This window comes from Ranitomeya variabilis, chromosome 3 (genome assembly GCF_051348905.1).
Source record: "Ranitomeya variabilis isolate aRanVar5 chromosome 3, aRanVar5.hap1, whole genome shotgun sequence".
In the NCBI taxonomy this organism is placed as follows: Eukaryota; Metazoa; Chordata; class Amphibia; order Anura; family Dendrobatidae; genus Ranitomeya; species Ranitomeya variabilis.
Window position 1 is genome coordinate 110,136,693 of NC_135234.1, and position 20,984 is coordinate 110,157,676.

The 20,984-nt window shown below is 49.3% G+C and overlaps 1 protein-coding gene across 1 annotated transcript; it reads right to left on the reverse strand.

Annotated features, from left to right (window-relative positions):
* Nucleotides 1–78: 78 nt before the first annotated feature.
* Nucleotides 79–20,225, reverse strand: TSR1 (TSR1 ribosome maturation factor). Its single transcript, XM_077294492.1, has 15 exons — nucleotides 20,024–20,225; nucleotides 12,998–13,101; nucleotides 8,606–8,819; nucleotides 7,545–7,679; nucleotides 6,857–7,281; nucleotides 5,337–5,493; nucleotides 3,491–3,666; nucleotides 2,987–3,183; nucleotides 2,740–2,902; nucleotides 2,343–2,453; nucleotides 2,129–2,261; nucleotides 1,631–1,747; nucleotides 1,252–1,392; nucleotides 1,088–1,162; nucleotides 79–257 (listed from the first exon to the last, which is right to left on the reverse strand). The coding sequence occupies exons 1-15, from the start codon at nucleotides 20,136–20,138 to the stop codon at nucleotides 79–81; spliced, it is 2,442 nt and encodes an 813-aa protein (XP_077150607.1). The 5' UTR covers nucleotides 20,139–20,225.
* Between the last annotated feature and the right edge of the window lie 759 nt (nucleotides 20,226–20,984).

A 20,984-nucleotide genomic window follows, 5' to 3' on the forward strand; every position in this document is an offset into this window, starting at 1 on the left:
TCATACATACAAAATAAATAATTCTCTAAGGCACCAATCAGAAGAAACAGATCAGCTTGTAGAATATACAGCAAAGATTTATTCCATCTCCACTTCTGCAGGATCTATCTGAACCTCACTCTTCACCCATATAACTGGTGGGGGCACATATGGGTCATAAGTCCATTTAGGATAAACACGCTTGTATAAGTTCATTAATACAGTGTCCTGGGACTTCAACTGTCCATCAAAATGGCATTTCATGTGCCCATGAGTTCCTAAAATGTGAAAGATGATGTATTATGCAGGGTAAACATTTTCTACTAATCTCTACAAATAAATAAAGAAAATAAAGTTATCACTAGCTCTACATATCATTTAAAGATAGAAACTGCCTATTCTACCATTCACAATTTAAAGTTTTATTCTCAACATTTTTCTTCATGAGCCACGCACCAGCTTCTCTGAGAATATATCTACACGTGGCAGGTTTCTGAGCCCCTTTTATTTAAGTTAAAGGATTGTGTGGTGAAGATTGGCAATAACTTATAGACCGGTGGGAGTCTGACCAATTAAAAATGGACATTTTTATCTATTATAAAAGCTAAGTTTTTATCCTGAAGAGAAGCAGTCTGGTGCCTTGGATTCCTGGAATTTAAGGGGCACTTTTATCCCAAGAGCAGTAGTGAACATGCGCAACCATGGTTGTATTCATTCAATATCTGGCACTCGGCTTATGACAGCGGTTCCATAAAGAATAAGTCGAGCAGCAATCAGGCAGATGCACTGCCCCTCTATTATACCTGGGGTGAAAGCCCCCCATTCTGATGATCAATGTGGTTCCCAAGAGTTGGATCCTAACTGATCGCTAAGTTACCACCTATCCAGTGGATAGCAGATAACATATTCACCTGACAACCCCTTTAAAACCAAAAAGTTATACAACAAGGTATGTTTGTTTTTGTAACTAAAACATGCTTTTATACTATTTGAACACCATGGGCATAAGAAACTGTATTCTTTATAGATATTTTATTACTCAAGAGATTTGACTAAGCAGGTAGGTACAACACAACATCTGGGACAATTCTGCAAGTGAGATACTCACCTAGCGGCTCCTTGATGTGACCTCTACGACCCCACTTAGTACGCAGCTCCACTGGTTTAAACCACAACACATCCTCTGCAAAGACAATGAAACGGAAGAAAACTACTCAAACTTAAAAGCAATTTATGATGGCCCCTTAGCAGCCCATCCGCACTGTTACATACCTCTGTTGAAGAACATGTAGCGCACCACGGCAGTTTTTTTCATTATTTTAAAAGGGTGACCACTCAGCACCACCCTCTTGATAATGATCCTGTCAGGGTCCACACTGAGGAGGGATCCAGTGGCGATCAGATCATGCATCCCTACAAAGATGGAAAAAAATCCAGATATTTCATGTAAAACAAAGAATGAAAATATACAGGTGGTGTTGGCTTTTGGGTTTTACATCCCTTACTAATCCACTAAATTATTGTGCAGTGTCTTGTTCTCTTAAGCTCATTTAATAGTTATATATTCAACATCTTTATATTTGTGAAAACCCTAAACCACAGCAACGGCAGAACAACATATAAGAATGGCTGCACTGAATAATACACTTACCATTATTCCGCTCCTTAAACATTAATAAGGAGGCTGTAGGGAAAGTAATGGGGGCATAAGCGGTGACCACCACAGCTGCATCAGAATGCAGAAACCGCTCAGATTTGTGTTTATCCGCTGTAAAAAGAAAGCAAAGAATGGTCACAAACCAATTTATAGAGAAGCTTTTAAAGTAGTAGATCCATCTGAGTAGGTGATGGCATACCACTATAACAGAGGGAATGACCTATAGGACACCCATTCTAAAAATGGTACATGGTCATCGCTGTTCCATAGCAATGTCCCCTTCCCTTTTTGTCTGTTCCAGGTTACTTGCTTCACTCTTACGATCAGTCGGAGTCCTAAAGATCACATCGCAGCGTTCATTAAGTGATGCTATAGATGGAAGTAATCCCTTATTCTTGTATGTGCATGTATTATAGTCACAATTGTGTGATACAACACAACATTCCCAGTAGTACCAGTATAGGCATTAAAAAATGAACAGTTTTTTTTTACCAGACGTGTGCTGAGAGTAGAGTGGCGCTGCTCGGAAACGTCGAAATCCGCAGTGAAAAATAATTTCTTCTTTCGCCCGCACTGGTTCAGTGTTCCCGGCGTGTCTCCTCACCAACATGTTCACAACCGACATCTACAAGTATAAGATATAACTGAAGAATCTGCTTTTTCATTTCAATTGATTTCTTATTGGTACGGTAGAACCAGTGCTTACCTTGTGTTCATGAGGAAGCAGTGAATAGAGGACAAGTGGCGCCCCCTGTTTGAAGTGTTCCAACACAGAAACTCCTACTCCAGTGATGTGTACTGTGACGTACCAGCCAACCTACAGGGCGAAAAGATAATGTACAGTATTTGTGCCCACAAGATGTGCATGCAGGATGTGGATGGCATGTTCTGTTTGGCGACACTAAGGGCATAAGAATGTTGTAAAGGGGCAATTGGGGGAGAAGTACTTTCTAAGGGCACACTCGGAATTATAACCTTGAAAAAAAGAGCACACTTCAGGCATCTGTGGTGTCTTCACATGTCCCTTGTAACCCATCGCTCAGAGCAGAGTGTGGCTCTGAAGCTAAGAAGGGTTAGGACCTCTACTCTACTCCACCACTTACCATGGCACCGTCATTCTCCTCCTCCTTTAATTCTCTAAAGATACGTTTTCTGGTCCTGAAAAAGTCATGAAACTGGAAGATGCGGGCATAGTCTCTGGGTAGGTTTTCCTTAGGATCCCATGGTGATGTGCGGAAACTTTTCAAACCACGATACTTCTGAAACCTGAAGAACAGAGATAGCGAAGAATTAGAAAGAAAGTGGTATTCTGATGGACTGATCAATGCAGGGATTTATAGCCCCTTGTACCGGATTCTGGCTAGCTGATCTCGTGGGGTGTCCACCTCATCTGGGAACATCTCATCTTCTCGTTGTAGTTTATATTTCTCCAACATTTGTTCTTCCTCAGTTTCATCTAGGTTTTCATCATATTTGTCATCCCGAGTGCTGTCTGGAATAGTGACCGTCTCGCTGTCCTCCGGCTCTCCAGCACTGCCGTCCTCTTCCTGACAATATAACACAATGGGGCGCCATTGAAATGGAACACATTATTATGGATATGGAATAATGAAACCGTATAGAGGACCCAACATCAAGTGTACAATGAGCAGACACGTGCTGCCAAGGGGTCATTAAACGTGCATTATCCGAGCCACACGTGGACATTTTGTCTTCTCATAAGAGAATTTAAGATCTACCTAAAGTGCTTGGCCCACCATAACTTATCTACAAGGCAGGTGATATGTTCCTAATAACAGTTTAAGGAGAGCACTGTTGATAGTTCTAAAGACTTTTTGGACCTGAGGTTATTACCTCAGAAACTGCTTCATCCATAGCATCTTCCTGATCATCAGCATCCATGTCGTCGTCGTCATCATCATCTTCACTATCTCCTTCTCCATCACTTCCCTCATCATCCAAGATCCATGCGGCCTGGTAAGTGGATGTACCCTTAGGAACCTTTTTTTGCACTTTAATTTTTAAGGAATCTAATTGGAAAAGTTAGAAACAAAATTCAAATAATTTTCCTAACATCAGAAAGCAAGAGCTTGATTAATCTTTCTGACAGCCCATGAGCTCACATCTATACTCTATGCCAACTAGGAGCTGGCACTTAGTGAATCTGATGAGTGGCAACACAAGCATTTGTCCAAACCCGGCTCACTTTATTTCTTAACAGGAGCATGACAGCCAAGTTTACAGCAGTTATAATGCATAGACTGAAGAATTTCCATTTCTGGCCTGCAGACATTCAGGAACGATAGTGACCATACTCGACAACATGCTGTCACTTTATTAGAAATTGATGTGGTCTTACCACCAAAAATACCCTAACTGGCCATCTCTCTGTCTAGCCTGCAGTCAGGTGTAATCGGAATCGGTCCCCATGAGACAGGTTACAGTAAGGGCCTGTGCACACGATGCAGATTTAGTGCAGATTAAGTGCAGATCTGCAGCGTTTTTTTCTGCTGCACATCTGCACTGTGATGTACAGTACAATGTAAATCAATGTGAAAAAAAAAAGCTGTGCACATGGTGCAGAAAAATCCGCACAGAAACGCTGCAGATTTCAAAGAAGTGCATGTCGCTTCTTTTGTGCAGTTCTGCAGCGTTTCTGCACCCCTCCATGATAAAAATCTGCACTGGTGAAATCTGCAACAAAAACTGCATCAAATCTGCACCTGCGTTTTCTGCCAGGAGATGCAGATTTAGTGCAGAAAATTCTGCACCACATTTCCTACGTGTGCATATAGCCTTAGACCCCTTTCACACATCAGGTTTTTGCTGTCAGGCACAATCCGGCGAAAGCTGCCGCCGGATCCATTTTTTTTCTCAGACTTGTATTAGCGCCGATTGCCTCACGTTTCATCCGTTTTTGTTGCCGGAGCAAAAAATAGTTTTCTGGCAGCCAGAGAAAACGTACAGAGGAAAGTTTTTTCTGTCCGGCGAAAAAAAAATGCACAGCGACTGATCTGGCGAAAAACGGATGAAACGTGAAGTGAAATGATGGAATCCGGCGACCGATTCCGTTTAAGAAAATCTTGCATTTTCCATTCTGGAAAATATTTTCTCTCTCGTCAGTTTTTCACAATTTGCAACAGATCTGTTTTTTTTCAAAATTAGCCAGATTGTGCCTGAAGGCTAAAAAACTGATGTGTGAAAGGGGCCTAAGGGGAAACGTGTTTACTGCCTCTCTACTTCTGCTGTCCGTCACACTACATACAGGTATTGCAAAGATGGGGCTTCAGTACAGGGCTGACCAGCCATTATACAATGGCGGAAACAATCCTTGCTGGATTGTGAGAGGAAGACAGGTTTCACTACTAGAAATGAACAATCCAATTCACACTCCCCTGGTTTTGCATCCAATTCGATCCTCTGTTTTTACTTCTGTGACCAGCACTGAATGAGCCTCTGGTGCTTACTGGACCCCACAATGTCACTTGAACACTACTGACAGGGCCCCACATAACATCACATAGCCTAGAAAGCAAAAGAGGTGGCCATAACGTGAAGTGAGGACCCGCTGCAACACGACTGGATGCTGGACCAAGGCAGCACAAATCAAATTGCTCATCTCTATCCAGCACCTATAGTTCTGGCAGAATACCAGAGTGAGACTCAGGACACACTCTGCCAAGGACGACAGACCATTTACCCTCTGCTTCCTTCATTTCTTCCTCAGTAGGCCAGGTCTGCTCGCCCTCCATGGGATCAGGAACTACCTCAGACTGCAGGGACTCTTGTACTGATGGGTCAGCCTTCATCAGGACCTTCAAATCCTCGTCCATCTCTGCAGAGTTACCAGGGTCATCCTGTTGGAGCACAAATAGCTCAGATCATTTCCTGCGTGGCTTTATCATGTTCTTTAATGTAAAGTTAACATTCAATACCCTTTCTCTTTTGCATTCAAAAGGCAGCAACTTAAGGAAAGCAATGGTCCTTCATCCTACGTAATAGTTTGTTAGACTAAACTGATATTTTGGGCTGTTTGTGTTTGTTACTTTAAGAAAAGGCCATTAAAAATAAATTTTGGTAGAATACAAAAGGTCACTTGTTGATGGGCGAACACGACATCAGTGGCACGGTTCATGGCCGGTGTTCACACTGGTGTAAAACATTTCATGGGTACTCAGCGTAGCACTGTTATATTTCCTGTCAAAACGACAAACAAGACAGACCCCACTGTGAGTCAAGCAGGTTTTTCTGGCACGGCCAGAATCCATCATACGAAGGATATGGGCTGTGATTTGGTTTCCTTTGTTAACAGTACATTATAAAATAGTTTGCACAATATCTTTAAAGGGATGGTCCGAAACTAATATTGATTTTCATTCTAAATGAATCAGTATTTTGATAATAGTTTTTCTAATATGGATTAAAAAGTCCCTACCCTTCCCCCTCTACTTGAACCGCTTTATTTAATTTTTCTACATATTTCCATTTTGATAGCGCTTTGTTAAACATCCCTTGGGGGAGGCGGGCTGGTCTTTGCACACCGTCTTCTCTCCTTACAATGCGCACTGACATTACGCTCCATTTCCATCTCATCACTTCTAATTAGTGCCGGCAAGGGAGTGCACTGTCACTGTGCACTGAAAATTATATTGGACAGTGACAAGATCTTATTTAGCATACGTTGGAATTGACAACCAAAGCATGCTCGGTACAGCAGGGACTAGCCCGGCCCCTGAAATGGATGTCACGGATGACACATTATTTTCGGGTGGGAACAGAGAATGTGGAAGTGACCATAACCTCTGCACCCTGATAACGTCACATTTAGAGTATCCCTGTATACACTTGACATTCTCAAAAGAAGTCATCAGAACGGAAATAGATACCCATTTCTAGTGATGAGCGAGTGTGGTCAGATAAGGTGTTATCCGAGCATGCTTCGAATACTATGTTCGCGTAACATATGCAGGGATTACCTGTTTGTTAGACACATGCAGCTATGGCGACTAACATAGTAATTGAGCACGCCGAAGATACTCTATCGCACAAGCGAGCTCGGATAACACCTTATCCAGAAATAACACATCACTAGAAATAAGTAAAAATAAAGCAGTTTGATTAGAGAAGGTGGGATAAGGACTTTTTAATGAAACATTATAAAAAAAAAAAAACGTATCAAAATAAATAGACATAATACATACAATTACAAATCAGACATACCGCCATTTCCACATCCTGTCCTTTTTTGGATTTGTGGACCCGTGGGTTCAGTGGGTAAGGGTCAGGAGATGCATCTATCTGAGACATCTGAAAGTCACCGTGACCAACAATATGAATCAGTCTGTTAACATTGAGTTCCTGCCCCCGGACATAGCCAGACACTTTCAATGTGCCCACCAGGCCACTCTCATCGGATGGCTGAAAATCGGCCCGGTGAGCCAGCATATAACAACGCCGGCCCCTGAACGCCAGGTGCCTTTGTTTCTGGGTGGACATCTGCCTCAAGAGCAAGGCGGCTTCTTGGTCTGAATCCAGATTAAACAGTTTGGCATCAGGGAATCTCTTTTCAATCATTTTACTCAGATTTTTCTTGGCATCATTCTTTTTCTTTATTGGAATCTCATTCATTCCTTGCACAGCAAGCACTAGAATGGAAAGAGAAAGCCATGAAGCGGATTAGATGGTGTACAGGAAACACCGGCAGCGTGCCGCGTCTGCTCAGCAATATTCACAGCCATTATAGAAATGAATGGAGCGCTCCATGCCATTATGTGCACGCTCCATGTTACTGGATCAGTTGTGCTGGATGGGGCTACAGCACGGGGGCAATACTTTATTCTGTGGAAGCACGCTGTTACGGTGATCGTTTATAATCAGACACAGTTAAACACAACATGGAATCGCTTACCAAAACTAGGCAGGCCCTGAGCAAACAGGCATGAGAGGCAGTAATCTCCATAACTGTCCCATCCCTCCTGGGGGTCCAGGACAAACAGAAGGGAATCCGCCACCTTGGCCAGATCCAGCAAAGAGAACAGGTCATCTGTGTAACAAGGAGAGAAGCGCACGGTGTAATAGCGGATGGCTTGTGGTTAAGGTACCGTCACACTCAGCGACGCTGCAGCGATATAGACAACGAGCCGATCGCTGCAGCGTTGCTGTGTAGGTTGCTGGGGAGCTGTCACACAGACAGCTCTCTCCAGCGACCAACGATCAGGGGAACGACTTCGGCATCGTTGAAACTGTCTTCAACGATGCCGAAGTCCTCCTGCAGCACCCGGGTAACCAGGGTAAAAGTCGGGTTGCTAAGTGCAGGGCCGCGCTTAGTAACCCGATATTTACCCTGGTTACCATTGTAAAAGTAAAAAAAAAAAATAAACACTACATACTCACCTTCTGATGTCTGTCACGTCCCCTGGCGTCCACAGGTTACGCGCTGCTGCTCAGAGCTTCCTGCACTGAATGTGTCAGGGCCGGCAGAGCACAGCGGTGACGTCACCGCTGTGCTCTGCTTTACTGCCGGCACTGACACATTCAGTGCAGGAAGCTCTGAGCAGCAGCGCATAACCTGTGGACGCCGGGGGACGTGACAGACATCAGAAGGTGATTATGTACTGTTTTTTTTTTTACTTTTACAATGGTAACCAGGGTAAATATCAGGTTACTAAGCACGGCCCTGCACTTAGTAACCCGATATTTACCCTGGTTACCATTGTAAAACATTGCTGACATCGTTGCTTTTGCTGTCAAACACGACGATACACGCCGATCTGACGACCAAATAAAGTTCTGGACTTCTAGCTCCGACCAGCGATATCACAGCGGGATCCAGATCGCTGCTGCGTGTCAAACACAACGAGATCGCTATCCAGGACGCTGCAACGTCACGGATCGTTGTCGTTCTCGTTGTAAAGTCGCTCAGTGTGAAGGTACCATTAGTGATCATCCACTGTTGGGGTTTGCTCTTACCCCTGTTCGCTTTAACAAACCGCCATCTCTGCTTCAGCTTCGGACACACGAGAGCAAACTTGCCAGTAGAGCCGTCCTCATGAAGTATGTCCCCCACATTGCCCTGCACCAGATTCACGAGGCCATCTGTAACCACATCGGCATGGAGGGGAACCACAGCAACAAGATGTGGGGGGCCATCTTTGCTACCCAAGTTGCGCTTCTCTGTGAGAACCTGTACAGATAAATATATCATACAGCAGATCTGAAGTCATGATATTCAGTAAATGACCACCAGTAAACAATAATCTAATTTTTCTTTTTCGGTACTTTGCGCATTCTCAGTGTGCTGCACTACATGTGAACACTATCAATGCAGCTATTTAGCCTCACTATAAGGGTATGTATGTGCACACGTCAGGATTTCTTGCAGAAATTTACTGACAAAAACCAGACATTTCTGCCAGAAATCCGCATACTTTTTTTTCGCGTTTTTTTTTCACGGTTTTTCCCAATGCATTTAATAGGGAGAAAAACGCAAAAAAAAAATCAGCAAAATTAATGAACATGCTGCTTTTTTTACCGCAATGCTTTGTATGCGTTTTTTATGCGTCTTTATGGCGGTTTTCATCGCGAAAAAACCTGAACGTGTGCACATACCCTAAAAATATATAAATGTGTCATGGAAGCAGTCAGAGCCCAGTACAGCTCTGTACGTGACTCCATGTGATGCCATAAAATTCTGAATAGGGTGGGTTATGCACTGAGCCACCCTCCCCAATGTCTATACACACACAGCCACATCTGATGCCCGCCGTACAATGCTCCATTGGGTGCTTTATGCACTGAGCCACACTCCTGATGTTTCTGTAGACATCGCATCTGATGTTTATTGTACAATGCTCCACTAGGTGCTTTATGCACTGAGCCACCCTCCCCGATGTCTCTTTACACACACTCACATCTGATGGCGGCCGTACAATGTTCCACTAGGTGCTTTATGCACTGAGCCGCCCTCCTCGATGTCTCTATATACACACACACACACCCACACACACACACATCTGATGGCGGCCATACAATGTTCCACTAGGTGCTTTATGCACAGAGCCGCCCTACTCGATGTCTCTATATACACACACACACACACACACACATCTGATGGCGGCTGTACAATGTTCCACTAGGTGCTTTATGCACTGAGCCACCCTCCCCGATGTCTCTATAAACACCAGATCTGATGGCGGCCATACAATGCTCCACTAGTTGCTTTATGCACTGAGCCGCCCTTCACGATGTCTCTATACACACCAGATCTGATGGTCGCCGTACAATGTTCCACTAGGTCAGTGATGGGCAACCTTTTGAGCTCGGTGTGTCAAAATTCGCCAAAAAACCGAGCATAACTTGGGTGGTGTGTCACCTTGATAAAAAAACAATTTTGCGACATGTATAGTTTAAATAACAAATATGTATAATTAGAATTAACTTACCTGCTTAGTGACTTCTTTGTTCATCTGTCAGTTGGTTTCTTTTGTTGGTCTTGCTATTATTTAACTTGTGTGGGGTGCCGTGAACTAAGATAAGTGAGGGGGAGGGGGAATTCTTCCAGTGATGGCGAACCTGTGGCACTCCAGCTGTTGCAAAACTACAATTCCCATCATGTCTTTACAGCCAAAGCCTTTGCTTTGAATGGCCAGCCATGATGGGAATTGTAGTTTTGCAACAGCTGGACTGCCACAGGTTCGCCATCACTGGAAGAATTCCCCCTCCCCCTCACTTATCTCAGTAATGGCCAATGACACCCCACAGTTCACTGGATGATGGTTGCTGTAGTAGTCACAGGGCCTGAGTCCAGACAGCTATCACAGGGCCTGAGTCCAGACAGCTATCACAGGGCCTGAGTCCAGACAGCTATCACAGGGCCTGAGTCCAGACAGCAATCACAGGGCCTGAGTCCAGACAGCAATCACAGGGCCTGAGTCCAGACAGCAATCACAGGGCCTGAGTCCAGACAGCTATCACAGGGCCTGAGTCCAGACAGCTATCACAGGGCCTGAGTCCAGACAGCTATCACAGGGCCTGAGTCCAGACAGCAATCACAGGGCCTGAGTCCAGACAGCAATCACAGGGCCTGAGTCCAGACAGCAATCACAGGGCCTGAGTCCAGACAGCAATCACAGGGCCTGAGTCCAGACAGCTATCACAGGGCCTGAGTCCAGACAGCTATCACAGGGCCTGAGTCCAGACAGCTATCACAGGGCCTGAGTCCAGACAGCAATCACAGGGCCTGAGTCCAGACAGCAATCACAGGGCCTGAGTCCAGACAGCAATCACAGGGCCTGAGTCCAGACAGCTATCACAGGGCCTGAGTCCAGACAGCTATCACAGGGCCTGAGTCCAGACAGCTATCACAGGGCCTGAGTCCAGACAGCTATCACAGGGCCTGAGTCCAGACAGCAATCACAGGGCCTGAGTCCAGACAGCAATCACAGGGCCTGAGTCCAGACAGCTATCACAGGGCCTGAGTCCAGACAGCTATCACAGGGCCTGAGTCCAGACAGCTATCACAGGGCCTGAGTCCAGACAGCTATCACAGGGCCTGAGTCCAGACAGCTATCACAGGGCCTGAGTCCAGACAGCAATCACAGGGCCTGAGTCCAGACAGCAATCACAGGGCCTGAGTCCAGACAGCAATCACAGGGCCTGAGTCCAGACAGCTATCACAGGGCCTGAGTCCAGACAGCAATCACAGGGCCTGAGTCCAGACAGCAATCACAGGGCCTGAGTCCAGACAGCGATCTCCTCAGGCCTCAGAAGTGCAGCCTGGGACTTCTGGCCGGCGCAGCAGGGAGCAGCTCAATGTCGCCCAAACAACACAGATCCGACGCAGAGGCCTGGGACTTCCGGGAGCTGCGCCTAGCCTACCGGAAGTCCCAGGCCTAGACGCTCTGCACCGGAGCTCTGTTGTTTGGACCCACAGACCTCCTGCATGGCATCCGATCCGATAAAAAATCGGATCGGATGCCATTGTTTAGCATTCCGATACCGCAAGTATCGGGTATCGGCCGATATTTGCTGTATCGGAATTCCGATACCGAGATCCGATACTTTTGTGGTATCGGTATCGAAACAACATTAATGTGTGTAAAATAAAGAATTAAAATAAAAAATATTGCTATACTCACCTCTCCGACGCAGCCTGGACGTCCGCGAGGGAACCGGCAGCGTTGTTTGCTTAAAAATCGCGGTTTTCCTTCCTTACTTGAAGTCCCGGCTTGTGATTGGTTGCGTGCCGCCCATGTGACCGAGACGCGACCAATCACAGCAAGCCGTGACGTAATTTTAGGTCCTTCAGGATTTTAAAATTACGTTCCGGCGTTGTGATTGGTTGCGTGCGGTCACATGGGCGACGCAACCAATCACAACGCCGGAACGTAATTTTAAAATCCTGAAGGACCTAAAATTACGTCACGGCTTGCTGTGATTGGTCGCGTCTCGGTCACATGGGCGGCACGCAACCAATCACAAGCCGGGACTTCAAGGAAGGAAGGAAAACCGCGATTTTTAAGCAAACAACGCTGCCGGTTCCCTCGCGGACGTCCAGGCTGCGTCGGAGAGGTGAGTATAGCAATATTTTTTATTTTAATTCTTTATTTTACATATTAACATGGTTCCCAGGGCCTGAAGGAGAGTTTCCTCTCCTTCAGACCCTGGGAAAGAAGCAATTTCTATGGGGCCGCGGCCGGCGTGTCACTGAAAATGACTACGCGTGTCAGCACTGACACGCGTGTCATAGGTTCGCCATCACTGCACTAGGTGCTTTATGCACTGAGCCGCCCTCCTCGATGTCTCTATACACACACACACACTCACATCTGATGGCGGCCGTACAATGTTCCACTAGGTGCTTTATGCACTGAGCCGCCCTCCTCGATGTCTCTATATACACACACACACATCTGATGGCGGCCATACAATGTTCCACTAGGTGCTTTATGCACTGAGCCACCCTCCTCGATGTCTCTATATACACACACACACACACACACACACACACACACATCAGATGGCGGTCGTACAATGCTCCACTAGGTGCTTTATGCACTGAGCCGCCCTCCTCAATGTCTCTACACACACACACATCTGATGGCGGCCGTACAATGTTCCACTAGGTGCTTTATGCACTGAGCCGCCCTCCTTGATGTCTCTATACACACACACACACACACACACACACACACACACACACACACACACACACACACACACACACACACACACACACACACATCTGATGGCAGCATACTGAGAAATTGTAGAAACGTACTTTAGTGGCCGTCCTATTACAGTGAGCCGTAATACAGCTGTGAACATGTGGTCTAGAGCTGGTAATAAACCGGATTTACTCACAGCATCTTTCCGGTTTCTGCGGATCTGGTTGGCTTTATGTCTCCTATCCAGCTTGCTTAAATGTTTCTTTATTTTTTTGCTCAGAACTTTGACAGGCACTCGCCCTAAATGAAATTTAAAAAAAAATAAGTTATTTAGTTGACATCACAGACACTATAGACAATGCTGAAGAAAGCAAATCCAGCTGCATGATGTAACTTGGGAATTAGCAGTAGAACGTGATCAGACATGGCCCATAATGTCAGATGCCAAAGAACAAAAATCCAATGGCATAGGACTGCCCTTCCACCCCACAGAAGCGAATGGAGACCAAGGCTGGCACGTGGCAGCAAAGGAACAGTCAAAGGTGATTCCATAAACCAAGTATTTGGGTAACGTGTGTTTAAGCCTCATATACTATGGACACAGACAAGGGAAAAAATGATTTTGACATTAGTGCATTTTTTTTTTCTCAAGATAACCGCTAAGTTTTATGCTGCCGTCATTGTTGCTTTGTTACAGTTTGCAAGATCAGACCTCGGCACCAGTCTGTACAGCAGCCAAATGCTGCACAATTTTCAGAAGAGACTGGTAGGAGAATCATGAGCACAATGAGATAAAGCCAACACATGATACAAGCCTAAAGGTCTACACACACCTGGAGAAAAGACTACCCAATATCAGCCGACCATCCAATCTGTATGGGGGTCTCCAGCTGTCCCCCAAAAATGACGGGACATAGGTACTGGGCATTTGGAATTCAATCGCTTTTTGTACGGTGGGGAGATAAGGCGCCACAAGATGGCTCTCATAAAAGACAGGAATGCTGGGTCAGGTGTTCCTGTAAATGTAGGATTTGGGCGAGAAAGCTGTCATCAAATGTGTAGGACCAGCTTAGAGGGGTTGCCCATGTGACTGCAGACTTGTGAATCCTCTCATCGTACGCTGTGAGGATACTCTGGCAGTCATCTGAGCACAGGTGTGCGACTTGTATACTTCCGGCCACATTCCAACTAGACGTTTTGGGCCTCACGCATGTCTAGTCAGCACATGCCTGCATGTATACAGATCACATACTTGTGCCCACGGCGCCAGCATCGGAGAATTGACAAGTCTGCAGTCACACAGATTGACTTCAGACTTGTAGGTTAAGACAGAACAGGACAATGCCTCTAGGAACCCATGTACACTCCCTTTAATGCTGGTGACATCCATACCTTTGTATTATAAGTCCATGCCTATGTGTTATAGAAATCCAGGAGCAAATTTTAATGGAAAAAAGCTACAAGCATAGGGTACTTGGTCTGCACTTACAGCTCTCCGGCTGCTCTCCCTCTTTCCCCAAACCCCCGCTATATCCTGTCAGCGACTGACTAAACACTTGCCCACCCAAAATCTTGCACAACCGCTGTAATTCCTGCAGGTGGCGCATGAAACGCAAGTTCCTGATGGCGTTTGCTGGTCTGTTGATCTACGCATGTACCATCCTTCGGGAATGGCGGCGCCTGTGCGAGATCTTGGCCAGGGAAGGTCACAGAGAAGAGTGATCTGTCAGTCACTGATAGGAAGTATCGTAGGGTGGGTGGTTAATTTGTATGAGAATTCACCAATAGATTGCAATAAATCAGAGGCACTTACATGTAAAACAAAGGCATGGACGTCAGCAACATTACCGGCACTTTACATAGATGGCATACTCTGGGGTCCAAAACGTACAGACAGGTTCCCTTCAGATTTCATGGGTTACAGGATTGTTACAATATTACCGCCCCACAACATGGCAACCCTGCAGTCTGGACAGTGTTAGGACAGTTTAAGGGGCTGCTCAGAATTTAAAGTTTTTCTAACAGCAGGGAAAAGTAAAAAAAGACATCCAGTACATTCCCTTTAAAGGGAATCTGTCAGCAGGTTTTTGCTAATTAATCGTGCATGATGTAAGGGCAGAGGGCCTGATTCCAATGATGTGTCACTTGTTAGGTTGTGTGCTGTAGTTTAATACAATGTGTGCTGTAGTTTAATACAATGTTTTATCTGCAGGATAATCGGTGTAGCCCCGCCCCCACCAGTGATTGGCTGCTTGCTGACAATGCAGTGTACACAGGAAGCAGCCAATTGGGGGGGGGGCGGGGCTATACACATTCTGACCACTCCTACATCTACAGAAGAAAACAGGGATTCTATCAAAACTGCAGGGAGCAGCCCAGTAATTGGCATAGCTGGAATCAGGCTCTCTGCCCCTACACTAAGCTGCTCTTAGATTACATAGCAAAACCAGCTGACAAATTCCCTTTAAGTACTGCGCCACTGCTCCAGTGGTCCCAGATTACTATTCTGAGGTAAGCACATGACCTGATGCAGCCAAAGAGTGGTCTTAGCAGTTGTGTGCTGAATATACAAGCATAAGCACTGAGACCAGTGACTGGCTGCAGTGGTCACCTGCATATACTGAAAAGTAAACAGCGACCCGGGAAAAGCTACAGAGCAGCAGGTTTAAGTAATATGTTTCTTTGTAATACCATTTCCTTCTGGTCTGAAAAAATATACTGGATCCTGCAACGCCTCTGACAAACACAGTGATCTATAGCTGCCATAAAATCACAGCCATGCAGAGGCTGCTGGGATCACCGGGGTGACAATGTATACCATCCCATCCAAGTACAGTGTGTGAGGGGACATCCTGTTATGTGATTGAGGGGCTGGGGGGGGGGGGGGACATCCCATTACGTGAGGGGCTGTAGGGGGGAGACATCCCATTACGTGAGGGGCTGTAGGGGGGAGACATCCCATTACGTGAGGGCCTGTAGGGGGGAGACATCCCATTACGTGAGGGCCTGTAGGGGGGAGACATCCCATTACGTGAGGGCCTGTAGGGGGGAGACATCCCATTACGTGAGGGGCTGTAGGGGGGAGACATCCCATTACGTGAGGGCCTGTAGGGGGGAGACATCCCATTACGTGAGGGCCTGTAGGGGGGAGACATCCCATTACGTGAGGGCCTGTAGGGGGGAGACATCCCATTACGTGAGGGCCTGTAGGGGGGAGACATCCCATTACGTGAGGGCCTGTAGGGGGGAGACATCCCATTACGTGAGGGCCTGTAGGGGGGAGACATCCCATTACGTGAGGGCCTGTAGGGGGGAGACATCCCATTACGTGAGGGCCTGTAGGGGGGAGACATCCCATTACGTGAGGGCCTGTAGGGGGGAGACATCCCATTACGTGAGGGCCTGTAGGGGGGAGACATCCCATTACGTGAGGGCCTGTAGGGGGGAGACATCCCATTACGTGAGGGCCTGTAGGGGGGAGACATCCCATTACGTGAGGGCCTGTAGGGGGGAGACATCCCATTACGTGAGGGCCTGTAGGGGGGAGACATCCCATTACGTGAGGGCCTGTAGGGGGGAGACATCCCATTACGTGAGGGCCTGTAGGGGGGAGACATCCCATTACGTGAGGGCCTGTAGGGGGAAGACATCCCATTACGTGAGGGCCTGTAGGGGGAAGACATCCCATTACGTGAGGGCCTGTAGGGGGGAGACATCCCATTACGTGAGGGCCTGTAGGGGGGAGACATCCCATTACGTGAGGGCCTGTAGGGGGGAGACATCCCATTACGTGAGGGGCTGTAGGGGGGGGGGGGGGGGGGAGACATTTTATTACGTGAGGGGCTGGGGGGAGACGTCCCATTACGTGAGGGGCTGTAGGGGGGAGACATCCCATTACGTGAGGGGTTGTGGGGGGGAGACATCCCATTAAGTGAGGGGCTGTAGGGGGGAGACATCCCATTGCGTGAGGGGCTGTAGGGGGGGGGGGGGGGAGACATTTTATTTCATGAGGGGCTGGGGGGAGACATTCCATTACGTGGGGGGGGGGGAAGACATCCCATTACGTGAGGGGCTGTAGGGGGGGAGACATCCCATTACGTGAGGGGCTGTAGGGGGGGAGACATCCCATTACGTGAGGGGCTGTAGGGGGGGAGACATCCCATTACGTGAGGGGCTGTAGGGGGGGAGACATCCCATTACGTGAGGGGCTGTAGGGGGGGGAGACATCCCATTACGTGAGGGGCTGTAGGGGGGGAGACATCCCATTACGTGAGGGGCTGTAGGGGGGGAGACATCCCATTACGTGAGGGGCTGTAGGGGGGGGGGGGGGGGGAGACATCCCATTACGTGAGGGGCTGTAGGGGGGGGGGGGAGACATCCCATTACGTGAGGGGCTGTAGGGGGGGGGGGGGGAGACATCCCATTACGTGAGGGGCTGTAGGGGGGGGGGGGGAGACATCCCATTACGTGAGGGGCTGTAGGGGGGGGGGGGACATCCCATTACGTGAGGGGCTGTAGGGGGGGAGACATCCCATTACGTGAGGGGCTGTAGGGGGGGGAGACATCCCATTACGTGAGGGGCTGTAGGGGGGGAGACATCCCATTACGTGAGGGGCTGTAGGGGGGGAGACATCCCATTACGTGAGGGGCTGTAGGGGGGGAGACATCCCATTACGTGAGGGGCTGTAGGGGGGGAGACATCCCATTACGTGAGGGGCTGTAAAGGGGGAGACATCCCATTACGTGAGGGGCTGTAAAGGGGGAGACCTCCCATTACGTGAGGGGCTGTAGTGGGGGAGACCTCCCATTACGTGAGGGGCTGTAGGGGGGGGGGGGGGGGGGGAGACCTCCCATTACGTGAGGGGCTGTAGGGGGGGAGACCTCCCATTACGTGAGGGGCTGTAGGGGGGGGACCTCCCATTACGTGAGGGGCTGTAGGGGGGGGGGGAGACCTCCCATTACGTGAGGGGCTGTAGGGGGGGGGGAAACCTCCCATTACGTGAGGGGCTGTAGGGGGGGGGGAAACCTCCCATTACGTGAGGGGCTGTAGGGGGGGGGGAACCTCCCATTACGTGAGGGGCTGTAGGGGGGGAGACCTCCCATTACGTGAGGGGCTGTAGGGGGGGGAGACCTCCCATTACGTGAGGGGCTGTAGGGGGGGGGAGACCTCCCATTACGTGAGGGGCTGTAGGGGGGGAGACCTCCCATTACGTGAGGGGCTGTAGGGGGGGAGACCTCCCATTACGTGAGGGGCTGTAGGGGGGGGAGACCTCCCATTACGTGAGGGGCTGTAGGGGGGGGAGACCTCCCATTACGTGAGGGGCTGTAGGGGGGGGGGAGACCTCCCATTACGTGAGGGGCTGTAGGGGGGGGGAGACCCCCCATTACGTGAGGGGCTGTAGGGGGGGGGGGGAGACCTCCCATTACGTGAGGGGCTGTAGGGGGGGAGACCTCCCATTACGTGAGGGGCTGTAGGGGGGGAGACCTCCCATTACGTGAGGGGCTGTAGGGGGGGAGACCTCCCATTACGTGAGGGGCTGTAGGGGGGGAGACCTCCCATTACGTGAGGGGCTGTAGGGGGGGAGACCTCCCATTACGTGAGGGGCTGTAGGGGGGGAGACCTCCCATTACGTGAGGGGCTGTAGGGGGGGAGACCTCCCATTACGTGAGGGGCTGTAGGGGGGGGAGACCTCCCATTACGTGAGGGGCTGTAGGGGGGGAGACCTCCCATTACGTGAGGGGCTGTAGGGGGGGGAGACCTCCCATTACGTGAGGGGCTGTAGGGGGGGGGAGACCTCCCATTACGTGAGGGGCTGTAGGGGGGGGAGACCTCCCATTACGTGAGGGGCTGTAGGGGGGGGAGACCTCCCATTACGTGAGGGGCTGTAGGGGGGGAGACATCCCATTACGTGAGGGGCTGTAGGGGGGAGACATCCCATTACGTGAGGGGCTGTAGGGGGGAGACATCCCATTACGTGAGGGGCTGTAGGGGGGAGACATCCCATTACGTGAGGGGCTGTAGGGGGGAGACATCCCATTACGTGAGGGGCTGTAGGGGGGAGACATCCCATTACGTGAGGGGCTGTAGGGGGGAGACATCCCATTACGTGAGGGGCTGTAGGGGGGGGGGGGAGACATCCCATTACGTGAGGGGCTGTAGGGGGGGAACCTCCCATTACGTGAGGGGCTGTAGGGGGGGAGACATCCCATTACGTGAGGGGCTGTAGGGGGGAGACATCCCATTACGTGAGGGGCTGTAGGGGGGAGACATCCCATTACGTGAGAGGCTGTAGGGGGGGAGACATCCCATTACGTGAGGGGCTGTAGGGGGGGGGGGGGGAGACATCCCATTACGTGAGGGGCTGTAGGGGGGGAGACATCCCATTACGTGAGGGGCTGTAAAGGGGGAGACATCCCATTACGTGAGGGGCTGTAAAGGGGGAGACATCCCATTACGTGAGGGGCTGTAAAGGGGGAGACATCCCATTACGTGAGGGGCTGTAAAGGGGGGAGACATCCCATTACGTGAGGGGCTGTAGTGGGGGAGACATCCCATTACGTGAGGGGCTGTAGGGGGGGGGGGGAGACATCCCATTACGTGAGGGGCTGTAGGGGGGAGACATCCCATTACGTGAGGGGCTGGGGGGAGACATCCCATTACGTGGAGGGGGGGGGGGACATCCTATTACGTGAGGGGCTGTGGGGGGAGACATCCCATTATGTGAGGGGCTGTAGGGGGGGGGACGTCCCATTATGTGGGGGGGGCATCCCATTATGTGAGGGGCTGTAGGGGGAGGGAGACATCCCATTATGTGAGGGGCTGTAGGGGGGGGGACATCCCATTATGTGAGGGGCTGTAGGGGGGGGGGACATCCCATTATGTGAGGGGCTGTGGGGGGGACATCCCATTATGTGAGGGGCTGTGGGGGGGGGGTCGTCCCATTATGTGAGGGGCAGTCTTATCTGGGCACCACTGCCCTCCCTGAGCTGTTATCTATGAACATTAGTGATGTCAGTGGCCTCCAGACCCTGGAGAAAGTACCACTAACTTACTATTAGCTGACATTGCACATTGACAACTATCATGATGTTTTTTCATTAAAGGGGAAGCTCTTTAAATGTGGCCAAGCCCCGGATGACCGGCTGTACAGTAGGGGGCAGTGACTACACGTGGGCAGCACATGGAGGCGCCGGCCGCAGTCACACCGCACTCTCCTCTCACCTTTGTTCTCACGGTCCTGCTCTCCTTTTCCTCGGTGCCGACCAGTTTTGTGCGACTTATTCTGCTGCTTAAAAGCACCGGGCCGGTGTGCAGCCTGCTGCTCGCCCGCCGCCATGATTACCGCAGCTCTCAGCCTTGCCCTCCGGTACACCCCTGCACTGGAGAAACCGCCCAACTCAGGGCGGAAGGTGGCCTGCTCTCTTGTGCGCATGCGCGGCGTGTGAGAGGCCATTTTTCCTGTCCCTAGCTCGTCATTCGTATAGCTGACTGGTTTTGCTCCCGGAGTTTTGTGTGGAGCGACTAATATCGTGCATTAGAGCACAGCCGAGCTGTCTATAACAGATCACCACTGATATACTGAGCTCAATGCAAAAAGCTCAATGTTCTATTAGTCCACATTGGATAAAACAATAGCCAGCGGCCATGTGGAAGACAAAGAATGGCAGGCAGTACTCTGATCCACAGCTAGATCAGTCAGGAAATAACCAAAAGAAAACAAGGAGAATATACAACTTTACCGACATCGTTGGGGCCATTGAGCTTGAGTTTTGCCCCTTCCCATGAAACAAGGTTCAGAAGGACTGTCCAATAAAACCGTTCGAATGGACTCCCTTTGCGCTTTTTTTCTGGCGCGGTTCGTTTTCTCAAACTGACAGGAAAAAGCACAACCTGTGAGATGATACCAGGTCCGAGCGCCAAAACACAGATATAACTTGTACGTGAAAAACGAGTGTGACGGAGCCATAACCCTGAGAAATGGAGAAGACCCCACTCATATTACTCCTCAGAGCTCTGTGATCATCGCCGGCTAAGAATGGCTCCGTTTAGTCATATGACATACCTGCACTCTGCCAGCAAGGTGCACAGTGTGGCACTCTACTACGCATGCGCCCGCCGAGGTCTGCCAGCTGGCACCCGGCAACAATAGTAGCCTTTTCTATTGGTTGATCACTATGATAGA